Consider the following 19,199-nt stretch of genomic DNA (forward strand, 5'->3'; position numbering starts at 1 on the left):
AAGCCAGACGGTGTGCTGTATAGAAATAGAGATAATACTCAATCGTTTTCCATCATAATGGTGACTCAAAGTCAAGTCATTTATTTTCTGTCAGCTAATGTTCAGATTATTTTATTAATCAATTCAAGCCGCTCCATCTTGTGTCTTTGACATACATTAATGTAAATCAGGCTATTTTTCAATGCACTGAAAAAGACCTAAGTATATAATACCATATATTTAGAGATAGGGTACTGTTTTTTGTGTGTTTTTTACTTTTGATCAAATAATTCCCATCCTTGCATAATTGGGTTTTATTTGAGTCCATATTTAAAGGCAAGCTTTTGTGAAGTTTTATTGTTGCATCAACTATATCATATACGTAAACTATCAACAGTGACCTATTTTTTTCAAACTCAATTTTGAGACCAGCCAGTTTAGTCTATGTACACTCCTTTTTCACTCCTCTTCCGGGTGTCATGTTGCATCCTCCTGTATGGGATTAGACACCAAAAACTGGCTCCACCCCCCCAACAAAGCGTCTCTGCAACCAAAACTCACCTGTGAAATCTAGTCCAGCAACATCGACATCTCACTCCTCTGGGTTGAGACCTGACCAAGCGGCACAAGAGAATATCTACTAAAGAACTGAACTCTGTGTAAGTGTTTGTCTTTTTTTTTGTGTGTGTAGTTTTACATCATAACTATCGAGAACAGAAGTATACTGTTTAATATTTAGCACTTGTAGTTCAACTGTCATCAATCCAGATAACAAATAGGCTCACCACGTCATCCGTGGGTGAGGTGGATTGCTGAGAAGGCTTCTCAAGGAAATCAAATCAAACCCTCTCAAGAGACATTCATCCCCGAGAGTCACAAAACACAGCAAACATGCAAACTGACTAAGAACACTTGCATGCACACAGAGACTTAGAATGGATATAGAGGCCAAAACTACAGGGATTAAAATAATACAACTCAATGTAACAGCCCTTTCCAGGGTCAAGGATATACTTAAGTCTAATTCATAACTCAAATACATTGTAAACATTTGTGATTTTGTCTTTCTTACTGGCACAAATGTTGCAGTGTCTGGCTGTTTTCTGGAGCTGAACACATTCAGTTTCATAAGCGTGCTGTTGAAGCTTCTGTTTGAATCTTCTGCAGTGGACACCATGGCCACCACTCTTTCTATACGCAGCTACTCTGTACGCCAGCCGTCCTTTTCCAGTATGTCTGTGAGAGACAGCGGACGTAGCATTCGCTCCAAGCCTCCTGTGTCTGTCGGCACGCTGTCTCTGTCCCGCTCTGTCTCAATGGGCAACGGCCTCAACATGCTGGGATCCAGCCTCTCCTTCAATGGACTCGGCGTCGCCGCAAGCGAGAAGGAGACCATGCAGGGCCTGAATGACCGGCTGGCCAACTACCTGGATAAGGTGCGTTCGCTGGAGAGGTCCAACACTGAGCTGGAGGTGAAGATCAAGCAGCTCATGCTTGACAGGAATCCAAAAGGGCATGACATCGAGGGGATGATGGCCCAGGCACATGCCATTGGGCAGGAGGTGAGTGAGCAGCATATGACATTTAATAATGTATTTATTAGAACATTTGATTGTAGTCAGTGTTAGAAATTAAATGTGTTTCATTTTGTAAATAGTGTCAAGTATTTGAAGTGTACATATTGATAGACTTAAGCTCAGAGTCACAGCAGGTAGAGTCAGGTGAATCTCGACTGTATAACCCTTCTTGGTAACATTTATTACTCGACACATTAAAGCCATAACGGAACCCAAAGATAAATGTCATGCTTTCATTTCTAAAGTGATGAGACCATTGTTTCCATTGTTGTATTCTCATCTGGATAGAATTTAGTTGCTTGTGCTTGTTGCTATGACAACGAGAGGAGAATCAGTGTGAGAGCGAGGAACAATGTCTGTGAATGTGACTGAATGTAACTTGAATGAAAACTTTAATAATTGCCTTGTCCTTGAACAATGTTGACGGAGCCACATCAGATAATTTTTCACTGGTAACAGTGGTTGATAAATAAAAAGGAAACTCCCACAAACCAGCGCCAGCTACGTCTTTTGTTTTTCCTTTATTGGGAGATTCCTGCTGGCAGAAACTGCATACTGCCCTGTTTGTGTGTTATTGGAAGCACCTATTCATTGCACAGGTGTGTTTTTCTCTTGGTGCTGGCATCATCCTTTGTTCGATGCACCTGATATCATGTTGGGATGCTCATATTCTACCTTGGAGTTTAGGGTTGTTTTGTAAAGCAGAAAAACAGCTTTCTCCATTTACTTTGAAATAAAAACATGGCTGTCCTCTAAGTCAACATCACTCACAATTAGTCACGTCTAAGCTGCTTAGTTGCCGGTAGTGATGAGAGAAAGAGTACAAAGCTCCTGCAGCAATCTTTTTAACAGGTCCAAAATCCATAATCCACACCTGTTAAAATATGTCACCTTGCCAACCATAGTTACTAAAACAATAATGGTAATAATAATATGGCAGCACGGTGCCGCAGGGGGTAGCGCTTTTGCCTCACAGCAAGAAGGTCACAGGTTCAACTCCAACTTGGGGTCTATTGGTAAAGAGTTTGTATGTTCCCCCGGTGTCTGCGTGGGTTCTCTCCAGTTTCCTCCCACCACCAAAAACATGCAAATTAGGTGCATTGGTTACACTAAATTGTCCATAGGTGTGAGTGTGTGTGTGTGTGAATCATTGTCTTTGTGTGGTCCTGCGATGAACTGGCATCTTGTCCAGGGTGTTCATCGCAGGACCACACAAAGACAATGATTCACACACACACACACTCACACCTATGGACAATTTAGTGTAACCAATGCACCTATTTTGCATGTGGGGAGGAAACTGGAGAGACTGCTGGGATAGGCTCCAGTAGATCATGCGACCAAGATTTCGGATTAAGAAAATGAATGAATGAATCGTAATAATAAATAAAATTAAAAAAAATAATAAAAAAATGATCATGTCCTCTGGGCATACCAGTCCTAACTTTTTTGCCATGATCTGTGCTAAGGTACGAAAGAAGACGCTGGAAAACGCCCGGATCATGCTGGAGATTGATAATGCCAAGCTGGCAGCCGATGACTTCAGGGTCAAGTGAGTGTCACACAGAGGTTCCATTCTTTAACTTGCCTGTGAGTGTTCACACGGGAGTGCTAGACTGAAAAGCAAAGTGAATAAATGACTTTTATGTTAGGATGTGAAATAAGAGCTCCATTCCCACGGTGCTCAGAGGCAAACAACTACGGCATCAGGAAGCTCAGGATGTGATCGATTGAGCAGGTCAGAGGGACATCGTCCATTTCTGAACAAGCCGTAGTTGGCAAGATGAAGCTGAAGGAAAGATGGTGCACCACTGGTGTTTTTCACAGTGTGTTGATGGTATGTTCTGTGACCTGATGTGAAGGAGTAATACATCAATTGGCAGAGATTTATGGTATAAGCAGTGAAGTGCGTGTTTACTTTTTACACAGCTCTATGCAGGGTATTTTTCACACGTCTCCCTCCATCTTGGAATGTTGTGCTTTGGGATTCCACTTCAGAACATTACATAGAAAAACCGAAGTACTTTTCCTGAATGCTTTTATTATTGTTTTGAATTGTTTTACTTTAAATTTTACAGTGATACAAACACTTACTGAGAAAGTAACTGACTTCTTTTCCACAAAAGATTAGCATTGATTCTAATCAAAAAAAGAAAGTTTTAGTAAATAGATCTGTGACTCAAATATAATGATGATGTATGATAGGCCCAAACTCTGATTTGCATGGCTTTCTATGTGTGCCAATGATGACCTTTCTTTTTGAATAGAACATTTGCTTTATTTTTTCTTCCACGTAGATGGGAGGCAGAGGTGACTTTGTGCCAGTCAGTAGAGAGGGATTGTCAGGCCCTCAGGAGGGCAAAGTCCGACCATGACCAAATCATTGCCACACTGCGAGGAGACCTGGACAGCCTGAAAGAGGAGCTTTACTTCCTCAAGAAGAATCATGATGAGGTGAGGTCCTGCTAAGGCTGGAGACAAAATGAGTTTAGTGAAGCTACATGAAAGCCATTTAGATTCTCCCCAAAATTGTCAATGTCGTCCAAAAATGGTGTTGTTCTAAGACAGGCTGAACAATTTCCTGAATGTGAAACATGATAGAGTTACTGGAACTATAGAGACACACCTCCTTCTTTGTGGTTAGGGTGCTTCAGGATATCCAGACAACACACACCAGGATGGTGTGTTTAGACAGTTAGGTGTGGTATCCAGGATGTGGAATGAACCCTCACAGATGCGTGAGAGGAAAGAAATGAATAAATGAAATCTGATGGGGATTAAAAATAATGAACTGGAATTAAGGGCTGGAATCAAATTATTGCTAGAAAAGGGCATTTAAAACTTTAAACTGGACAGAACTGTAAGATCAAGTCTTATTGTGTCGCGGCCTAAGACAGGTTAGGACCCAAACGCGAGGCAGACGAGCAGAAGTGCAAACAGAGCTTTTATTGGCGGGTAAGACAGGCAGGTCAGGCAGACAGGTCCGAGGTGGGGGGTGAGCAGACGGGATTCCGGGATCAGGCAAGGTCGGTAAGGGGGAGGCAGGTGCTGGAAGGGTGCTGGAACGCGTGGAAACATCACTGACGATCTCGCCGTGAGGTGTGGCATGAACCGGGTCTAAATAGGGTGCTGGCTAATTGGGGATGGGTTGCAGGTGCTGGCAGGAACACAGGTGATGGGAATCTAGTGATTGCTGGAGCTCTGTGAGGTGAAGACATGGAGGGATAGTGAGGGAATGATCCCGGCCCGCCTCGAGGCGTGACATTTTTTTTTTTATTTATTACAAAACAATTGCTGTGACAATTTCAGATTTAATTTACCACGTTAGTTTATTCACACATTAATTCATTTCTACAGAATTTTCACTGCAAGTTTATTTTAATTAAAAATGTAAAGAAGTTTCCCAAATACATCAATTAATTCTATCACTGTTGGTTAAACATTAAACATCCTTTATATTTGTAAAACATTTCACCTATCTGTTTTCAAATAAAAAAAGATATAACAATAACAATACAATAACAATGAAAGAAAAAATTACAAATAAAAGATCAGGTATAGTTTTTCAATTGTTAGAGCATGGACCCCTTAGGTAAATTTAGGCCTGAACTGAAATAACTTTGGACCCTACTGCTAAAGAGTTGGTCAATCGTATCGTGTTTTCACAACATCTCATTTACAGTTGTGTGCTCTTCAACTATTCGAATCATTTTGAGACTGCAGATGTCAATTCAAATAGCAGGTTGTGTTCAATGTGGGGGAGAGTATTTGTGTAATTGAGTTATTTAGACTCATCTTTGAGTCTTTTCTTTTTGTTCCCAGCAGCTGATAGTGTATCTTGCCAGTAGACCTAGTACATAATAAGGGTTGAATAACTTTCGTTCCAATTGTAGATAATTAAACACGTGTTAACAGATCCTGTAGTTTCCTTTCCAAACACCCATGGCAAGGTAGAGATGTATCTACCATCACTTTTCCCATCTTTAAACCATTGCAGGATGTGAATTCTCTGAAGGCACGTCTGGCCAACGAGCAGGTGAATGTGGAGGTGGATGCAGCTCAGGGTCCTGATCTGGGAGCCATCATGGCTGAGTTGAGAGTTCAGTATGAGAGCATCGCTCGCAAGAACAAGGAAGATTCTGAAGCCTGGTACCTTAAGAAGGTCAGTCCCTGCATGAGTACGTTTCCGGGGATCATTCTCATCTTTTTGCAATTCCTGTATTTACGTATATTGTTGTAATGTGTGTCCACAGTTGGAAGCTGTGCAGTCAGAGGTCAAAGAAAGCAACGAGGCTCTGCGTTGTGCCCAAAGCGAACTCAGTGAGAGACGACGTTTCCTGCAGGCTCTGGAGGTTGAACTCGATAGCCTTCGCAAGCAGGTGCTGCTAAATGATATAATGCTTGGTTGTGGTCTGCACTTATAAATCACTGGAGTTCATTATATGTTCCACCTCCTTTAGCATTAGAACTCAACCCCCAGCTATCGTATCTCTCCTTTACACAGAACACATGCAAAGTATGTCCACAAATAACAGCTGCATTCTCCGTGTCAGCAAACTACTCATGTTTCAAAGTACACAAGCAATGTTATTCTGCGCTAATAATCTGTCAGTGTAACGAAGTCAAAGTCAAACAAGCTCGTGTTTTTGTGTATCTGCCACATGTGGGGAAAGATCAAAGTGTTTACAGGTGTTCAGTGAAGGCAAATATAGCTCGTGGATGTTTGCCTACCGAGCACGCTATTGAATGCAGAGATAACAACATGCTGAAGGATTCTAGTATCGCTGTTGAGTGATGATGAGAAGGTGTAAGCTCAAGAGGCTATTATACAAAGCAATATGTGGGGGCTAATACTTCACAGGGATCTATTCCCCTTAAACCTCTTCTCAGTCATCTTCAAATGACCACCACATGAATTAATGTCGAACCATAAGAGGTCACTAACGCTGCTTTTCCCTTCAGCCACTCCATGAAGCATAGTACCATCTTTCAGCTCATTATTCTGGGTTAGGAACCCAGTACACTTTGATTGGCCACTATTATCAGTGACATTCTATCACAAAATATATCTACTGAACACCCCCTACCCAGCGCACAGACACAACCAACTGGGAATCTATTTATTTCTAAGGTGTTACTGGAGACGAAAAGCTCAGAGGACTTTGAATATTGGAGGTAAATTCATCAGGTGGCCAGAATGTTTCTGTAGCTTCACATTTGATATGAAAGGTATCCGGCTGAATCATCTCATCTAGCTATCAACAAGAAGGAAATTACAATTTCCCCAAAATGTTAATTATTTCCTTTTAAGATGTGAGGCGAGGATTGTATTGTGTTGTAATCCCACTCATCACAGTTGATACCTTTAAAGTCAGCTCTATCACGAAAACTGGAACTTACATATGAAGGGCAGAAAGTCTTGCTTGTCAGTGAAATGTAATGTGCTGTACTGATCATCTTAACTGTCTGTTCTGTTTACAGGTAGCTGTGCTGGAAGGGAATCTGTCAGAGACTGGACACAAGTACTCTTTGGAGATGGAGCGTCTCCAGAACACGCTCACCCATCTGGAGGATGAGTTGTCTCAGCTGCGCTTGGACATGCAACGCAACAAGACTGACTATGAACAGCTGCTGCGCATCAAACAGAACCTGGAGATGGAGATTGCCACCTATAGGAGGCTGCTGGAAGGAGAGGAAATGTAAGCGGGGAGTGAGGATCATTAAACTACAAAACTCTACTGGGCCTGTGAACAACAAAATAGCCTTATAATGCAAAAAAAACAATATATCTCAAACTATTGTAGTCTGACACGCTGAGCTAAAACGGCTTTATCAACCTCTTGCAGCTTGTGTTCCTTCAGTATTACTATTGGTGGTGGACATTCAGTGCACGTTTGTGGTCCTTTTGAGAAACGTCCTGATGGCTGGTCTGACGATGCCCACAAATACAACCACACCTTGTCTTTCTTATGTTCAGAATAAATGTATTTATTTTTTCTTAACCCTCACCCCTGGTTTTTCTTAAATTCTGATCTTGGCTTTGTCCAAAGCAAATAAAATACACCTACCAATATTACATTTTGGACTAAGTATAAAGCAAAGCACGGGGTCTTCCATTTAGATTGTATATCCAATAAGTCAAAAGCATGCTTAGCACCTTGTAACTCTTAAAGCTATGCAAGATGCGCTCTTGATTATTGTGCAATAAGGATGTTATTTGTTTTCCATGTCCTTACTCCTAGTGTTTCTAGGGATCCAAACCTCACTTTACTAAACATGCATGTCTTCAGGCATCATTAGCTGTATATGTTTGCAGCTTATTGTATTGTTGGACCCAAGTCGCTCTTCTGGACTGGCCTGTTTTAACTCCCTTAGATGACACCTGTTTCCATTCTGACAAAACACGTGGCTGTCAGGTAGAAGTCTCACTTGATCTGGATTTAACCTGTGGGCCACTATCCAGTGACCCCTAGACATCACTATTCACATGCAACTCAGAAAGAATGAAAGAGAACAATCATATTTTAATCATACATGCATATTGAATGAAAATGTCTCTGCTGATTTTGCTCACCTGGATTAAGTGTTATAATTATCTGGTTTACAGGGTGAAAGAAACCCCTCCACCTCCTAAAAGTAAGTAGCAATCTAGATTCAAAATAATTTACAGGCAGGCAGCTGTGCCCTCTGATTTTACATTTTATACACATTTTTATTTGTATTTTATTTCCATTCTTTTTTAAGTAAATCTGAAAAGTGGGTGTTTTTTTCTAAGTATGTAAAACGCACATACTTTCTTTATTAACTGTTCCTCTTAAATTAATCATATATTCATTCATACACCGCCGTCAATTCATCGCAGTAATCATATTTTCTGCTCATATAACATAATATTTAGATTTTTTGAGATTTTCATGGAAAGATGATTTTAATTTGACGCTGAAAGTAGATCGTCTTCTCAATAGTACATATCAAAAAACAATGTACACTGCTGTAGGCTACCAAAAGAACAAAGGATATGCCACGACCTGACAAAGGGTATGTTGTACAATTCTTTGTGTGGGTCAGGGGACTATGCAATAAACAGCCAATTCTCATTTTCACAAAATCCTGTTGGCATATGTGCTGCGTTTTAGAAAGAAAATTACCTAATTTTAATTCTACAAAATATAAAAAGCTAAATCAGTACTTCATTTTTTGACTAACGTATCAATCCATGATGTTTTTGTCTGTTCCAGAAGACCCGGATGTGAGGACCAGGAAGATTGTAAAAGTTGTAACCCAGACCATGATCAATGGCAAGGTGGTAGATGAGTCCAGTGAAGTGGAGCAGATTGAAGAGCGCAAAAAATGAGCCACAGATTGTGCAGAGGATTAATAATGTAACTCAAATTGTCTGCTGGATTTGCATCAGTTCTTACATTCTTTATTTATCTTTGTCTTATTTTTAGCTCTGTCTTATTGATATTTTTCCTTTACCACCCATATTATATATTTTTCTACATATGATTACTAAAATAGAGTAGACTTTTGATCATATCATAACAACTCTCTGAATTATTAGAATAGTGTAGTGATGTTACTGGTACATTGGGCTGGGACATTGCCACTGTGAATTTCAGTCTGTCATGTCTACTTCCTGTCTTTTACTTATTTTGCCTTCATAGGAAAGTAGTTGCTATGTGATTTTACAACTTAATTGTTTCCATTCCGAAAAAAGGAGCATTCACTCCTTTGAATTGTAAAGGAAAACTTTGTAAAGTGCTTTTGCACATAGAATTAAATGAAAAGATTGTGAGGTAAAGAAACTGAGAGCTGAAACATCAAAGAACATCAAATTATTTGATGTTTCATGCTAGGCAAATCTGACGATGACCAACTTGCAGGAAATGAATGCCTCCCAGGATTTCTAAAGCTCACTCACTAATCAACGTTATGTTTGAGTTTTAATTTAATTTAATTTTAATCTCAAACTCTTTATACTAAGATAACTAGATGATGGCTGTAGCTTCATATCAATTGCGCAGAAAAATATTATCAGCGTTATCAATCTTTTCATCTAACTGTTTGAGAAAATTTTCCCAAATGGTGAATCATTTCCTTTAGCATTGGAAAATTTTAATTTTGAATGTCTTTAGACTTTAGACTTTATTATCCCCGTGAGGGGCAATTTGTTTCACAGCCAGCAGAGACACACCACAATTCAGTCAACACACAACAAAACATAAAAAGTGCACAAGTGGAATAAAAGCTTGTCATAAAATGTGGTTGATAAAACCAATGGGTGCAGGAAGAAATGACTTCAAGAAATGTTGCATTAAATGTAATTAATTGAAATTGTGTTCTTGCGATGCACAATGTCTTTACACTGCAAATGTATATGTGCTGCTGCATTTGCATTAAAGCTTCACTGTATAACATTGCAAGTTTGTTAATTTTATGATGAAACTAAACAAATCTGTCAAAGCTGATGTAAAGTGTCAATAAAGAACCAAATGATGTTCATGTTTGACAAGTCCAGTTGATTCTTCGTTTTTGCGCTTCGTAACCGACTAGAAAGTTGATTTGCTTTGGCGACCCCTGACGGGACAAGCCGAGAGGAAGAAGATTAGTTTATAATAAATTGTTTATTAATAATGAGGGGAATGAGCTGCTTTGGAGGAGGTCGCTCATCTATGTTTTTGACAACGTTTGTTAGCAGGATTACGGAAAAATGCTGAATGGATCTTGATGAAAAAAAATATTGGTCTAATTTAGACCCCATTAAATTTTAACAGCGATCCGGATACCCGGTGTGGATACATTTTTTATATACAGTAGTCCCTCGATGTAATGCGGTTCATCTTCCGTGACCTTGCTGCTTCGCGGAGTTTTTTAATACAATTTTTCAGATTTTTTTTTTTGCACTTGAACGCGCATTGAAGCGGCGCAAGGACGAAGCAGCGCGGTCGGAAGAACTGTGAAATACGCGCAAGTCGCTATTAATCATTTCTTATGTGTTCAACCTCATAGGTTGATCAATAAAATTAAATTTGTTATTTCTAAAAGCTATCATATTTATTTGTTAAGCGTTTGTTTTATAGCGCTCTTATTCTCTGTGTAAAAAGAGGCTATTATTTTGTAGGAGCATACACGTCACGTATGACGTCCCTTTTAGATTTTGTTTCTTCCTGTTGATACATGTAGCCGCGCTGCTGTTCCCCAGTGCGCACTATAAGCTATCCAATAAAGCAGCCCATGAGAGGCTAAAGAGAGCACGAGTAGAATATTTGTTCTTTTGCACTCCAAGCGGCTCTTTCCTCGACCTGCACGCCTTAACATTATTAATAGGAAAATGTTTACTGTACGTACTATATATCTTTATTTCTCAAACAAATGTTTTGTTCTGAAAACAGGTTTTGATCTTTGGTTTCATTCTATAAGACTGAAACAATCTATGAAGATTAATGCCTGACTGTTAAAAGTGTATAAAGTGTGTGGTGAGGGGTTTTACAGCCTTAAAACATATATGTACATGTATAATAATTGTAAAAAAAAAAAAAAAGGATCACTACATTGCGGATTTCACTTATTGCGGATTTCACTTATCCGGATTATCCCATTTATTGTAATTGAAGGGCGGGGCCTACGCCAGCAATGTGTTCCAGTGATGTAAGCCTGCTGATCGGGTTGCCCTTCCTGCCTATAAACGATAAAAGAACAATTTATGACCTTTTGATGCGTGGCAGATACTTTATGGATTTTATAGAATGGAACATTTTAGCATACAAATAAAAGGATGTTTGTGTTCTTTGATGTTTTTGATGTATTTGAAACAACTGTTTCACAGTTTGTGTTCTTTGATGTTTTTGATGTATTTGAAACAACTGTTTCACAGTTTGTGTTCTTTGATGTTTTTGATGTATTTGAATCTATAAATTGTGAAACAGTTATTCAAACACCAGATTTGATGATTGAAGAACAAAGTCAAATCGCTTGTTGTGAAATACAAACCGTCCCAATGGAACCACAGGTACAGCAGACCCTGGAGATCAAACTCGATTATTTTCGACCACTCGTCGAATCCTTTTTTAAAGGACTAACGTCTGAAGAGTGGCTCCGACTGAAATCAGGAACCCCTGATGATGACACCAAAATGAAGCTCTCAGAGCTGCTTTTGGACATAATCAACAATGCTTCCCAAGTCATAATCCAGGCTCTTCAGAGCAAATCAGCCGTGTCTCTAGTGAGTGTTCAGGAGGTCATGGGTGACATCATTCCTGAGAGTTTTGGTAAAGCCCTGAGCCTCAACGGCAAAGCCCATAGTGTTAGCTCTGAACATTTCAAGGCTATGTTAAACACAGAGATCGAGGAGAAAGTCAACTCTGCCCTGTCAAGCTCTCAGCAACCTGAAGAGAGTAAAATGCTTGAAACTGTGACCCCCCCCCGCAAGTTTAATGTCATTGTTCAACATGTATGTAAGATGCTGAAGGAATTCTTGGCTAAGACATCTACGTCTACCCAAGTTGTGACCAATAAAGAGGGCCCAAAGACAAAGCTCCCTGAAGTAGAACCTTTGGATGGACAGCCCATGGATGGAAAACCCATGGATGGACAACCCATGGATGGACAACCAACAGACTTAGAGCACAAGGAGTCAAAGAAAAAAACACAAGACAAAACACTTGTTAATATCATCACAGAGAAGGTGGTTTGGAAGATATTTAAGAAAATGGAGATGTTGCCACATAGATTTGTTGATCATACAAAGCTTCTACGAGACAAAGACACCATTATGGAGCGGCTGTTTGAAAATACCTGGAATGAAATTGAACAAGGAACTTTAAGCATCTCACTGGAAACAGCATCAAAAAAAGGCACGCAAATTGTGAAGGACCTGTGTAAAGAGTTTGGGGGTGAAACTTCAGTTCTTCTGGCGCTGAGGATGCAGGATCCTAAAACTGATAAACAACTGGCGAGGATTATCAGCCGTCACCTGAACACCCAACCAAAGCCAAAAAACTTATTTCAGTGGTAAACAAATCATCATCTGGTAAAACTACAGGACTAACGGAACAATTTGAGTGAATTATAACTGGGTTTTCTCTGGGATGCTCCGGTTCGCCCCTGCAAGATAAATTCTTGACAATCTCCCACGTAAATTCCAGTCATCAACACAGAGATGAGATGACCAGTGGATCCGCTCCTGCACCTCGCCCAAGAACGCATCAATGTCAAAAACTTTCTGGCAGTTTTATGCCGGATGCCATTCCTGCCGAATGCTGCGGTTCGCCCCTGCAACGTCTAGTTAGAAAAAAAGAACGAAAACAAATCAAGATAAATTCTTGACAATCTCCCACGTAAATTCCAGTCATCAACACAGAGATGAGATGGGGTCCGCTCCTGCACCTCGCCCAAGAACGCATCAATGGCTTGCGGCAGGAATGGCATCAGGCATAAAACTGCCAGAAAGTTTTTGACGGCGTTTGTTAGCAGGATTACGTAAAAGTGAATTATAACTGAGTTTTCTCCGGGATGCTCCAGTTCGCCCCTGCAACATCTAGTTAGCGTTGAAAAAAAGAAAGGCCTCCTTGGCCTTGGCCTCAGCCTTCCGAAGTCTGCCTCCAGAGCACTGCCGAGGTGCCCTTGAGCAAGGCACCGTCCCCGCCAACGGCTCCAGGTGCGCCGATAATGGCGGCGCCTTCACCCTATTCCCTCTCAGCGTGCTTAGGGCCCTTTGATGCATATATTAGTGTGTGGTTGTTTCGAGGGGCCCGTTGTTCTAGGGCGGGGGTCGGCAACACGAGGCTCCGGAGCCGCATGCGGCTCTTTGGCCCCACCTATTCTCTGTGTAAAAATCCTCTTTTTACACAGAGAATAAGAACGCTATAAAACAAACGCTTAACAAATAAATATGATAGCTTTTAGAAATAAAGAATTTAATTTTAATGATCAACCTACGAGGTTGAACACATAAGAAGTTATTAATAGCAACTCACGCGCATTTCACAGTTCCTCCGGTCGCGCCTCTTCGTCCTTGCGCCGCTTCAATGCAAAAAAAAACAAATCTGAAAAATTTAATAAAAAAACTCAGCAAAGCAGCGAAGTTGCGGAAGATGAACCGTATTATATCGAGGGACTACTGTAATGATAAATAAAGCATTTCATTTCAATGCTGTGGCATTAAAACATAATAAAACCACATTTTATATTACAGCAATACTGTATAACATTTATTATATTATTTTGTATGGTGGTGTGTGTGTGTGTGTATGTAAAAACGTTTTCCATTGTTATTAGAGTTGATTTGGGTGTTTTTAAACCGAGGGAACGGATTAATTTCAGTTATAAGAAAAATGTATTTGACCTACGAGCTAATTATGTATGTCGTATGTCAAGATATTACTGTAAGCATGTGTGTGTAATTGTTAGAAAGACCCATAATAGGGTAAAAAAAAAAAAAAATCATTGTTTGTGTGACTGCGCAGTGGACGCTGCTGAAATTAAGAAAACAAAATGGAATTTAGAACTTGTTGCACATAATAACTAATAACAACACCTTAAAAAACAAAAAATACGAAAGTGAGCTAGCACTCCAACACCTTCATTCACTCATTCATTGTCCCAATCGCTTAATCCGTTATCGGGTCGCGGGCCAAGCTGGAGCCAACCCCAGCAGTCAATGGGCGAGAGGCAGGGGACACCCCGGACAAGCCGCCAGTTCATCGCAGGACAACACAGAGACAGACAATCAGCCACACGCACAGTCACACCTACGGGCGATTTAGCATCACCAATCAGCCTAGGCCGCATGTTTTTAGTGGTGGGAGGAAGCCGGAGAACCCGGAAAGAACCCACGCAGACACGGGGAGAACATGCAAACTCCTCACAGAATGGCCACAAGTCGGAGACAAACCTGCGACCACCTCGCTGTGAGGCAACGGTGCTTACCACTGCGCCACCGAGCCGCCCACACCCCAATGCCTAGTTTATCTAAACCCATATGTTTATAGAAAGGAAGATCGAGGAGGTAATTAGTTATTGAATCTTATCCTAAACCCAGTCTCACGAAAGTGCTTCAGGTATCAGGCAGACTCTTATCTGGCAGATAAGGTAACACGGAGCACAACACACGATGTTAACTCTGTACTGGAGAGTTTACTATCGTAACAGAGTCCACAGCTTCAGTAGTATCAGCTGCAGATTCCCTCTGGTTGGTGGATAAAGGCAGGAGGGCACCAATCAGCAGGCTAACATTAGTTAGTTTTTGGTATCCACTCGGGTATCTAGATCGCTGTTAAAAAACATTTTTTCATCAAGATCCATCCAGCAGTGTTTCCTTAATTCTGCTTAAGAGACTAACAAACAAACACGTCAAAAACATAACATCCTTGGCGAAGGTAATTAACATTCAAAACACAAAACTGATCACAGAAAACACTTACAGCCAGAGCACTTGCAGACAGGATGCTTATATAACAGCTGTTTAGGATGTCCAAGAATAAATAAAATGCAGCAATGTAGTTAATAATAATCGGGATGAAAATTGTCCAGTCTATATAAAATACTGATATTTTAATATTAATTTACTTCAAAACAATTTGTGTGATTCGCTGCTACAGTGATTATTACTTCTTTCAAACCTATATAAGTTCTTTCAGGCACCCTAGCTATGATTGTGTATCATATCAACTGTAAAAAATAGTAAATAAATAATCAGAAAATATCTGCATAATGTGTTTTAAGCATAAAAAAAATGAAGATATTTAGAGACAAAGGATAAATGTGGGAATTAAGGATGTGCACGTTTCACTGATATCTAGTTTTTTCCTCCCATTAAAAAAAAATCTCATCCTGTGAAAAACAAATTGTAATTCATGGTTACAGGAAGGAGTGGGACTGAGGGTCTTTCCCAGCGAGAATGATAAAGCCTCTCATTTTAGAAGCCCCGATGGTGGGGTTATTTTTTTTCTTTCTTTTTTATTTAGTGAAGCAATCCCCTTATCATCGTCTCTCAGCATGTGGAGAGAGTGCTTATCTTCACGAGCCAGCAGAGTGAAGCCAGCTCCCTCAGGAATGATCCCCAGACAAAGACGACCCCCAGGGACATCTATTCCAAGTCTCTCTTCCTCTGGACAGCTAAAGCCAGCACTGGCCAGTCACCATCAATGAGCCGCCAGTTATTGTTTTGTTTTTTTACCGCTCTCCCTTGTCTCCTTGGCCTCAGCCTTCTAACGAGCAGCGGGCAAACAAAGAGACAGACGAAATGGTTTGTTTTATAATGGCACAGGGACAAAAGCCTTGCACATATGACGGCTAGGTAAATAGCAGTGTAGTGGTACAGTAACTGCCCCTGACCCATACTTAAGCCCCGGACTGGCTGGGAAAGCACAGCCTGCTACTGTGTGAAGTAACAGGCTGTTTAAACGAAAACCATCCTTTAGATTTTGATCCTATTCTGAATGCTGCTATAAAGGTCAGAGTGATGCTATCTTTAATTACAGGCGGCATGATGGGAATAATTATGCATCCCTGTTGGAAATCAATCTCAGCAGAAGAAGACCATTTTTTTTACACAAAAGAAGAAGAAGAAGAAGAAGTTAACTGCAGCAAGAGGCAATAAAGAATAAGGCCCTTGTATAGCCACTGGACAAAGTAGTTGTCACATTGGTTCCCGCCGCCAAATCCAACAAGCACTGCAATAACTTTACAATGATGGACCCCAGTAAGTGGTAATAAATATATCCTTCCTTTTTATAAAACAAATAGTAAGAAAATCTTCATCGGCTACTGATGAAAGGAATTTAACTGGATTGTATTGTCCCATATTTGTACCATTACATTTGTTGGCAAATTGCTTCTGTTCTCATGTAATTTGGAAGCACAGACTGGGCAGCTCAAAACCAACTTTATTTTAACCACTAAGGCCAACATTAAATCCATGTTTATTTTATTTATTTAACAAGAGATTTTTTTTAAAGTGCATTATGTATAGTGAATGTGTGTACTACATTTAAATTAGGACTGATGTATATTTTCAGCCAATGGACTCATAGATTTTTATTTGAGAGAGAAAAAAAGTAGTTCATTGTCCAGGTTTACACCTGCTGTTTTTGGAGAGGGTGATTAGAGTAATATAAATTAATCTTAATTTATATTATACATGTATATACAAAACAGATACATTTTGCATCATACCTATATACTTGTACAATTCAGTATAAAGAATCCACACAGCTCACATTAACTACCGCTCACATAAAATGTGCGTAAAAACACCCTTTTAAGAATAGGTGTAAGATGTTACCATGGAAATACAAATTTCCACATAGCAACAGGCACCACTCCAGCACACGATTGATGTGTATGCACCATTTGCTAAGCTTTGCTCAAGACCAACACGCAAAACCGGCCAAGCTGAATAAGTTTCCCCAAAACAACAAAGGACAAATGCATCGACTGACAGGAGGGTGTCGATCGTCCCGCTACAAATGACTGCTCCTTGGCGGACCCTTCTATGAAACTCCTGCAGTTTGTGGATGGTACCACTGTCTGGGATTTGATCCAGGACGTTAGCGAGCCTGCCGACGGGCGGTGGAACAGGTGGTCCATTGGAGTAGATGGAACCACCTGAAGCTAAACCGTAAACTGGTCAGCGTTGCAGAATCCTTTCTGCTAAATCCAGCAGACACAGGGGCGGTTTCTTTCCTCTGGCTGTCACTAATAAAACACTACTGTTATGTACACCGTTTACTGCTCTTCTTATCTTTTGTGAAGATTATCTTTAGTCCAATTTTTTGTTTGTATGCAAAACTTGGACAATAAATCTGATTTTAATTTTGATTTAAATTGTAGTCCAGAATTCAATATTCTTAGTTAAGATAATATAAGACTGAGAAGAACAGAAACGCCTCGCCATTGAGCAGCTAAAACCACAAATAATTGCCATTCTTCCTTGAATTGTTTTTTCCCTTATGTCATTACATAACTGTTTCAGCCCCTTTTTAAAGCTGCAGCGCCAATCATATGCCTAGAAACTGCCCACATATTCACTGAATAAAAAGCAGGCATAGTGATAAAGTCATCTCATTCTGTCATGCAGAGGCCCACAGGGTGTCTACATACCCAGATGCTGGGACTTCATTTAATGGGAGAAATTCCACAAGTGGTTTCTTAGCTTGTTGTTCATATTCTCTACTCATCTCCAGCATTCCTGATTGATAGGTGAGAACAAATCAGGTTTAATCTAATGTGAAAAATGTTCCGCAGTGAGTGTCTGCAGACTTTCAGCCTTAAATGGAGGCTGGATAGAGCTGGAGAGCAGGGCGCCTGGCCTGCAGGTGCAGCCTCTTGGACTTGCAGGAGGGCCTGTGAATGGCCAATTCAGAAAACGGCCTCGGTCGGGCCTGTTCTCCAGGCCCGGAGCTAATCCCAGACCCTAATCGGATTATGTAAATCTTGCTCCACACAGGGACTTTTATGGAAGGCTGCATCTTTGAAACAACACTTGAAGGGTGTAAAAAGAACAGCGACAATTGGTTAAACTAGTCTTGTTTTCTTATCTGAATGGAGGTTGAAAGTGGGAGGCAAAGAAGGGAGAGCGAGAGAGAGGAGTGAGGAGAGGTTGGAGAGAGGTGAGTCAGGATGCTGTTTCTTCTGTAATTTATGTGTGGCCCCTTGGAATGGCTCAACAAGATTACCATAGTCATAACAAACCCCATATTGTTTGACTGTCATTCTGGATATGGTATTTTTAGCTTTTGTAGCCAAATCAGGCTGAATTCAATAGCAGAGCACCCAGTGATATCAAGGTATTTTCCACAGTGGAGGGTAAGGTGGGTTGTCCCTGTCTAATGTCAAAGAAAGGGAAAAGAACAAGTTTCCACAGCGGTAAGAGAAGGATCAGAGAGATGAACGTCTCACAGGGTGGCAAACCCAGGATTAAATAAGCAATGAATCATCGAAGCAGCACAAATGGTCATTTAAAAAGTTTTTGAAAGCTGCCAAAATAGACTCAGATTCCTTTCAAATACGCAAAAAACATGTATGACAGGAATAGAAAGCAAAGGTGTGTGGACATCTTGATCAGAAAACCACCTGCCTTGGTTGTAAATGTGGGGAAGGAGGTGGTGTTTTAACACCAGCCTCACACAATGCCAGCGGCTCCACAACAGCACACGTCACACAATAGGGTTGACTCTGCTATAAAATGTGGGATGCGAGCATGCCGCAGTCTTCCCCCCTCGCTCTCTGCTCCCCATCCCTCCCTCCCTTATACTCTTTCTCACTCTCTGTCTGTCAGTCTTTCCTTCTTCACGCATAAGGATCTCTCAACGAGTATTAGAAGACGCATCTGAGTGGACATTCACACCGGAGTCCTAGACAACTGATGACCTTACAAGGACACCACTGCAACTAATATTTCAACACAAATACAGGTGAGAAATCTGCTATATATTTTTAAAGATTTGCATTTATTTTTGTCTTGAGGGAAATTAAATAATTCATCAAATCAAGTATATAATGTGAAGGGATATTGTGGGTTTTTTTTGGAGACGAGCCTTTATTTTTTTCCTCTACTTTCTTCTTTTTGTAATTATTTTCATAAATCATAAATCTCCTGAATATTTGCTTCAGAAATTAATTTCTACATATAATTTATTT

At 40.4% G+C, this 19,199-nt stretch overlaps 1 protein-coding gene across 1 annotated transcript; it reads left to right on the top strand.

The window, feature by feature from the left end:
* The first annotated feature begins 1,154 nt into the window (after positions 1-1,154).
* On the top strand, positions 1,155-8,910 carry krt1-c5 (keratin, type 1, gene c5). The gene is made up of 8 exons (XM_068760811.1): positions 1,155-1,541; positions 3,026-3,108; positions 3,854-4,010; positions 5,554-5,718; positions 5,810-5,935; positions 7,038-7,255; positions 8,164-8,192; positions 8,795-8,910. Exons 1-8 carry the CDS (start codon positions 1,155-1,157, stop codon positions 8,908-8,910), a joined length of 1,281 nt encoding a protein of 426 aa, XP_068616912.1.
* Positions 8,911-19,199: the final 10,289 nt, after the last annotated feature.

Source organism: Brachionichthys hirsutus, chromosome 4 (assembly GCF_040956055.1).
Source record: "Brachionichthys hirsutus isolate HB-005 chromosome 4, CSIRO-AGI_Bhir_v1, whole genome shotgun sequence".
Classification (NCBI taxonomy): domain Eukaryota; kingdom Metazoa; phylum Chordata; class Actinopteri; order Lophiiformes; family Brachionichthyidae; genus Brachionichthys; species Brachionichthys hirsutus.

Bases quoted from the DNA above. Each gene is read 5' to 3' on its own strand.
- krt1-c5 (XM_068760811.1), top strand. From the start codon at position 1,155: ATGGCCACCACTCTTTCTATACGCAGCTACTCTGTACGCCAGCCGTCC. The intron at 1,542-3,025 runs GTGAGTGAGCAG...ATCTGTGCTAAG, and splicing joins CACATGCCATTGGGCAGGAG to GTACGAAAGAAGACGCTGGA. The intron at 4,011-5,553 runs GTGAGGTCCTGC...AAACCATTGCAG, and splicing joins TCAAGAAGAATCATGATGAG to GATGTGAATTCTCTGAAGGC.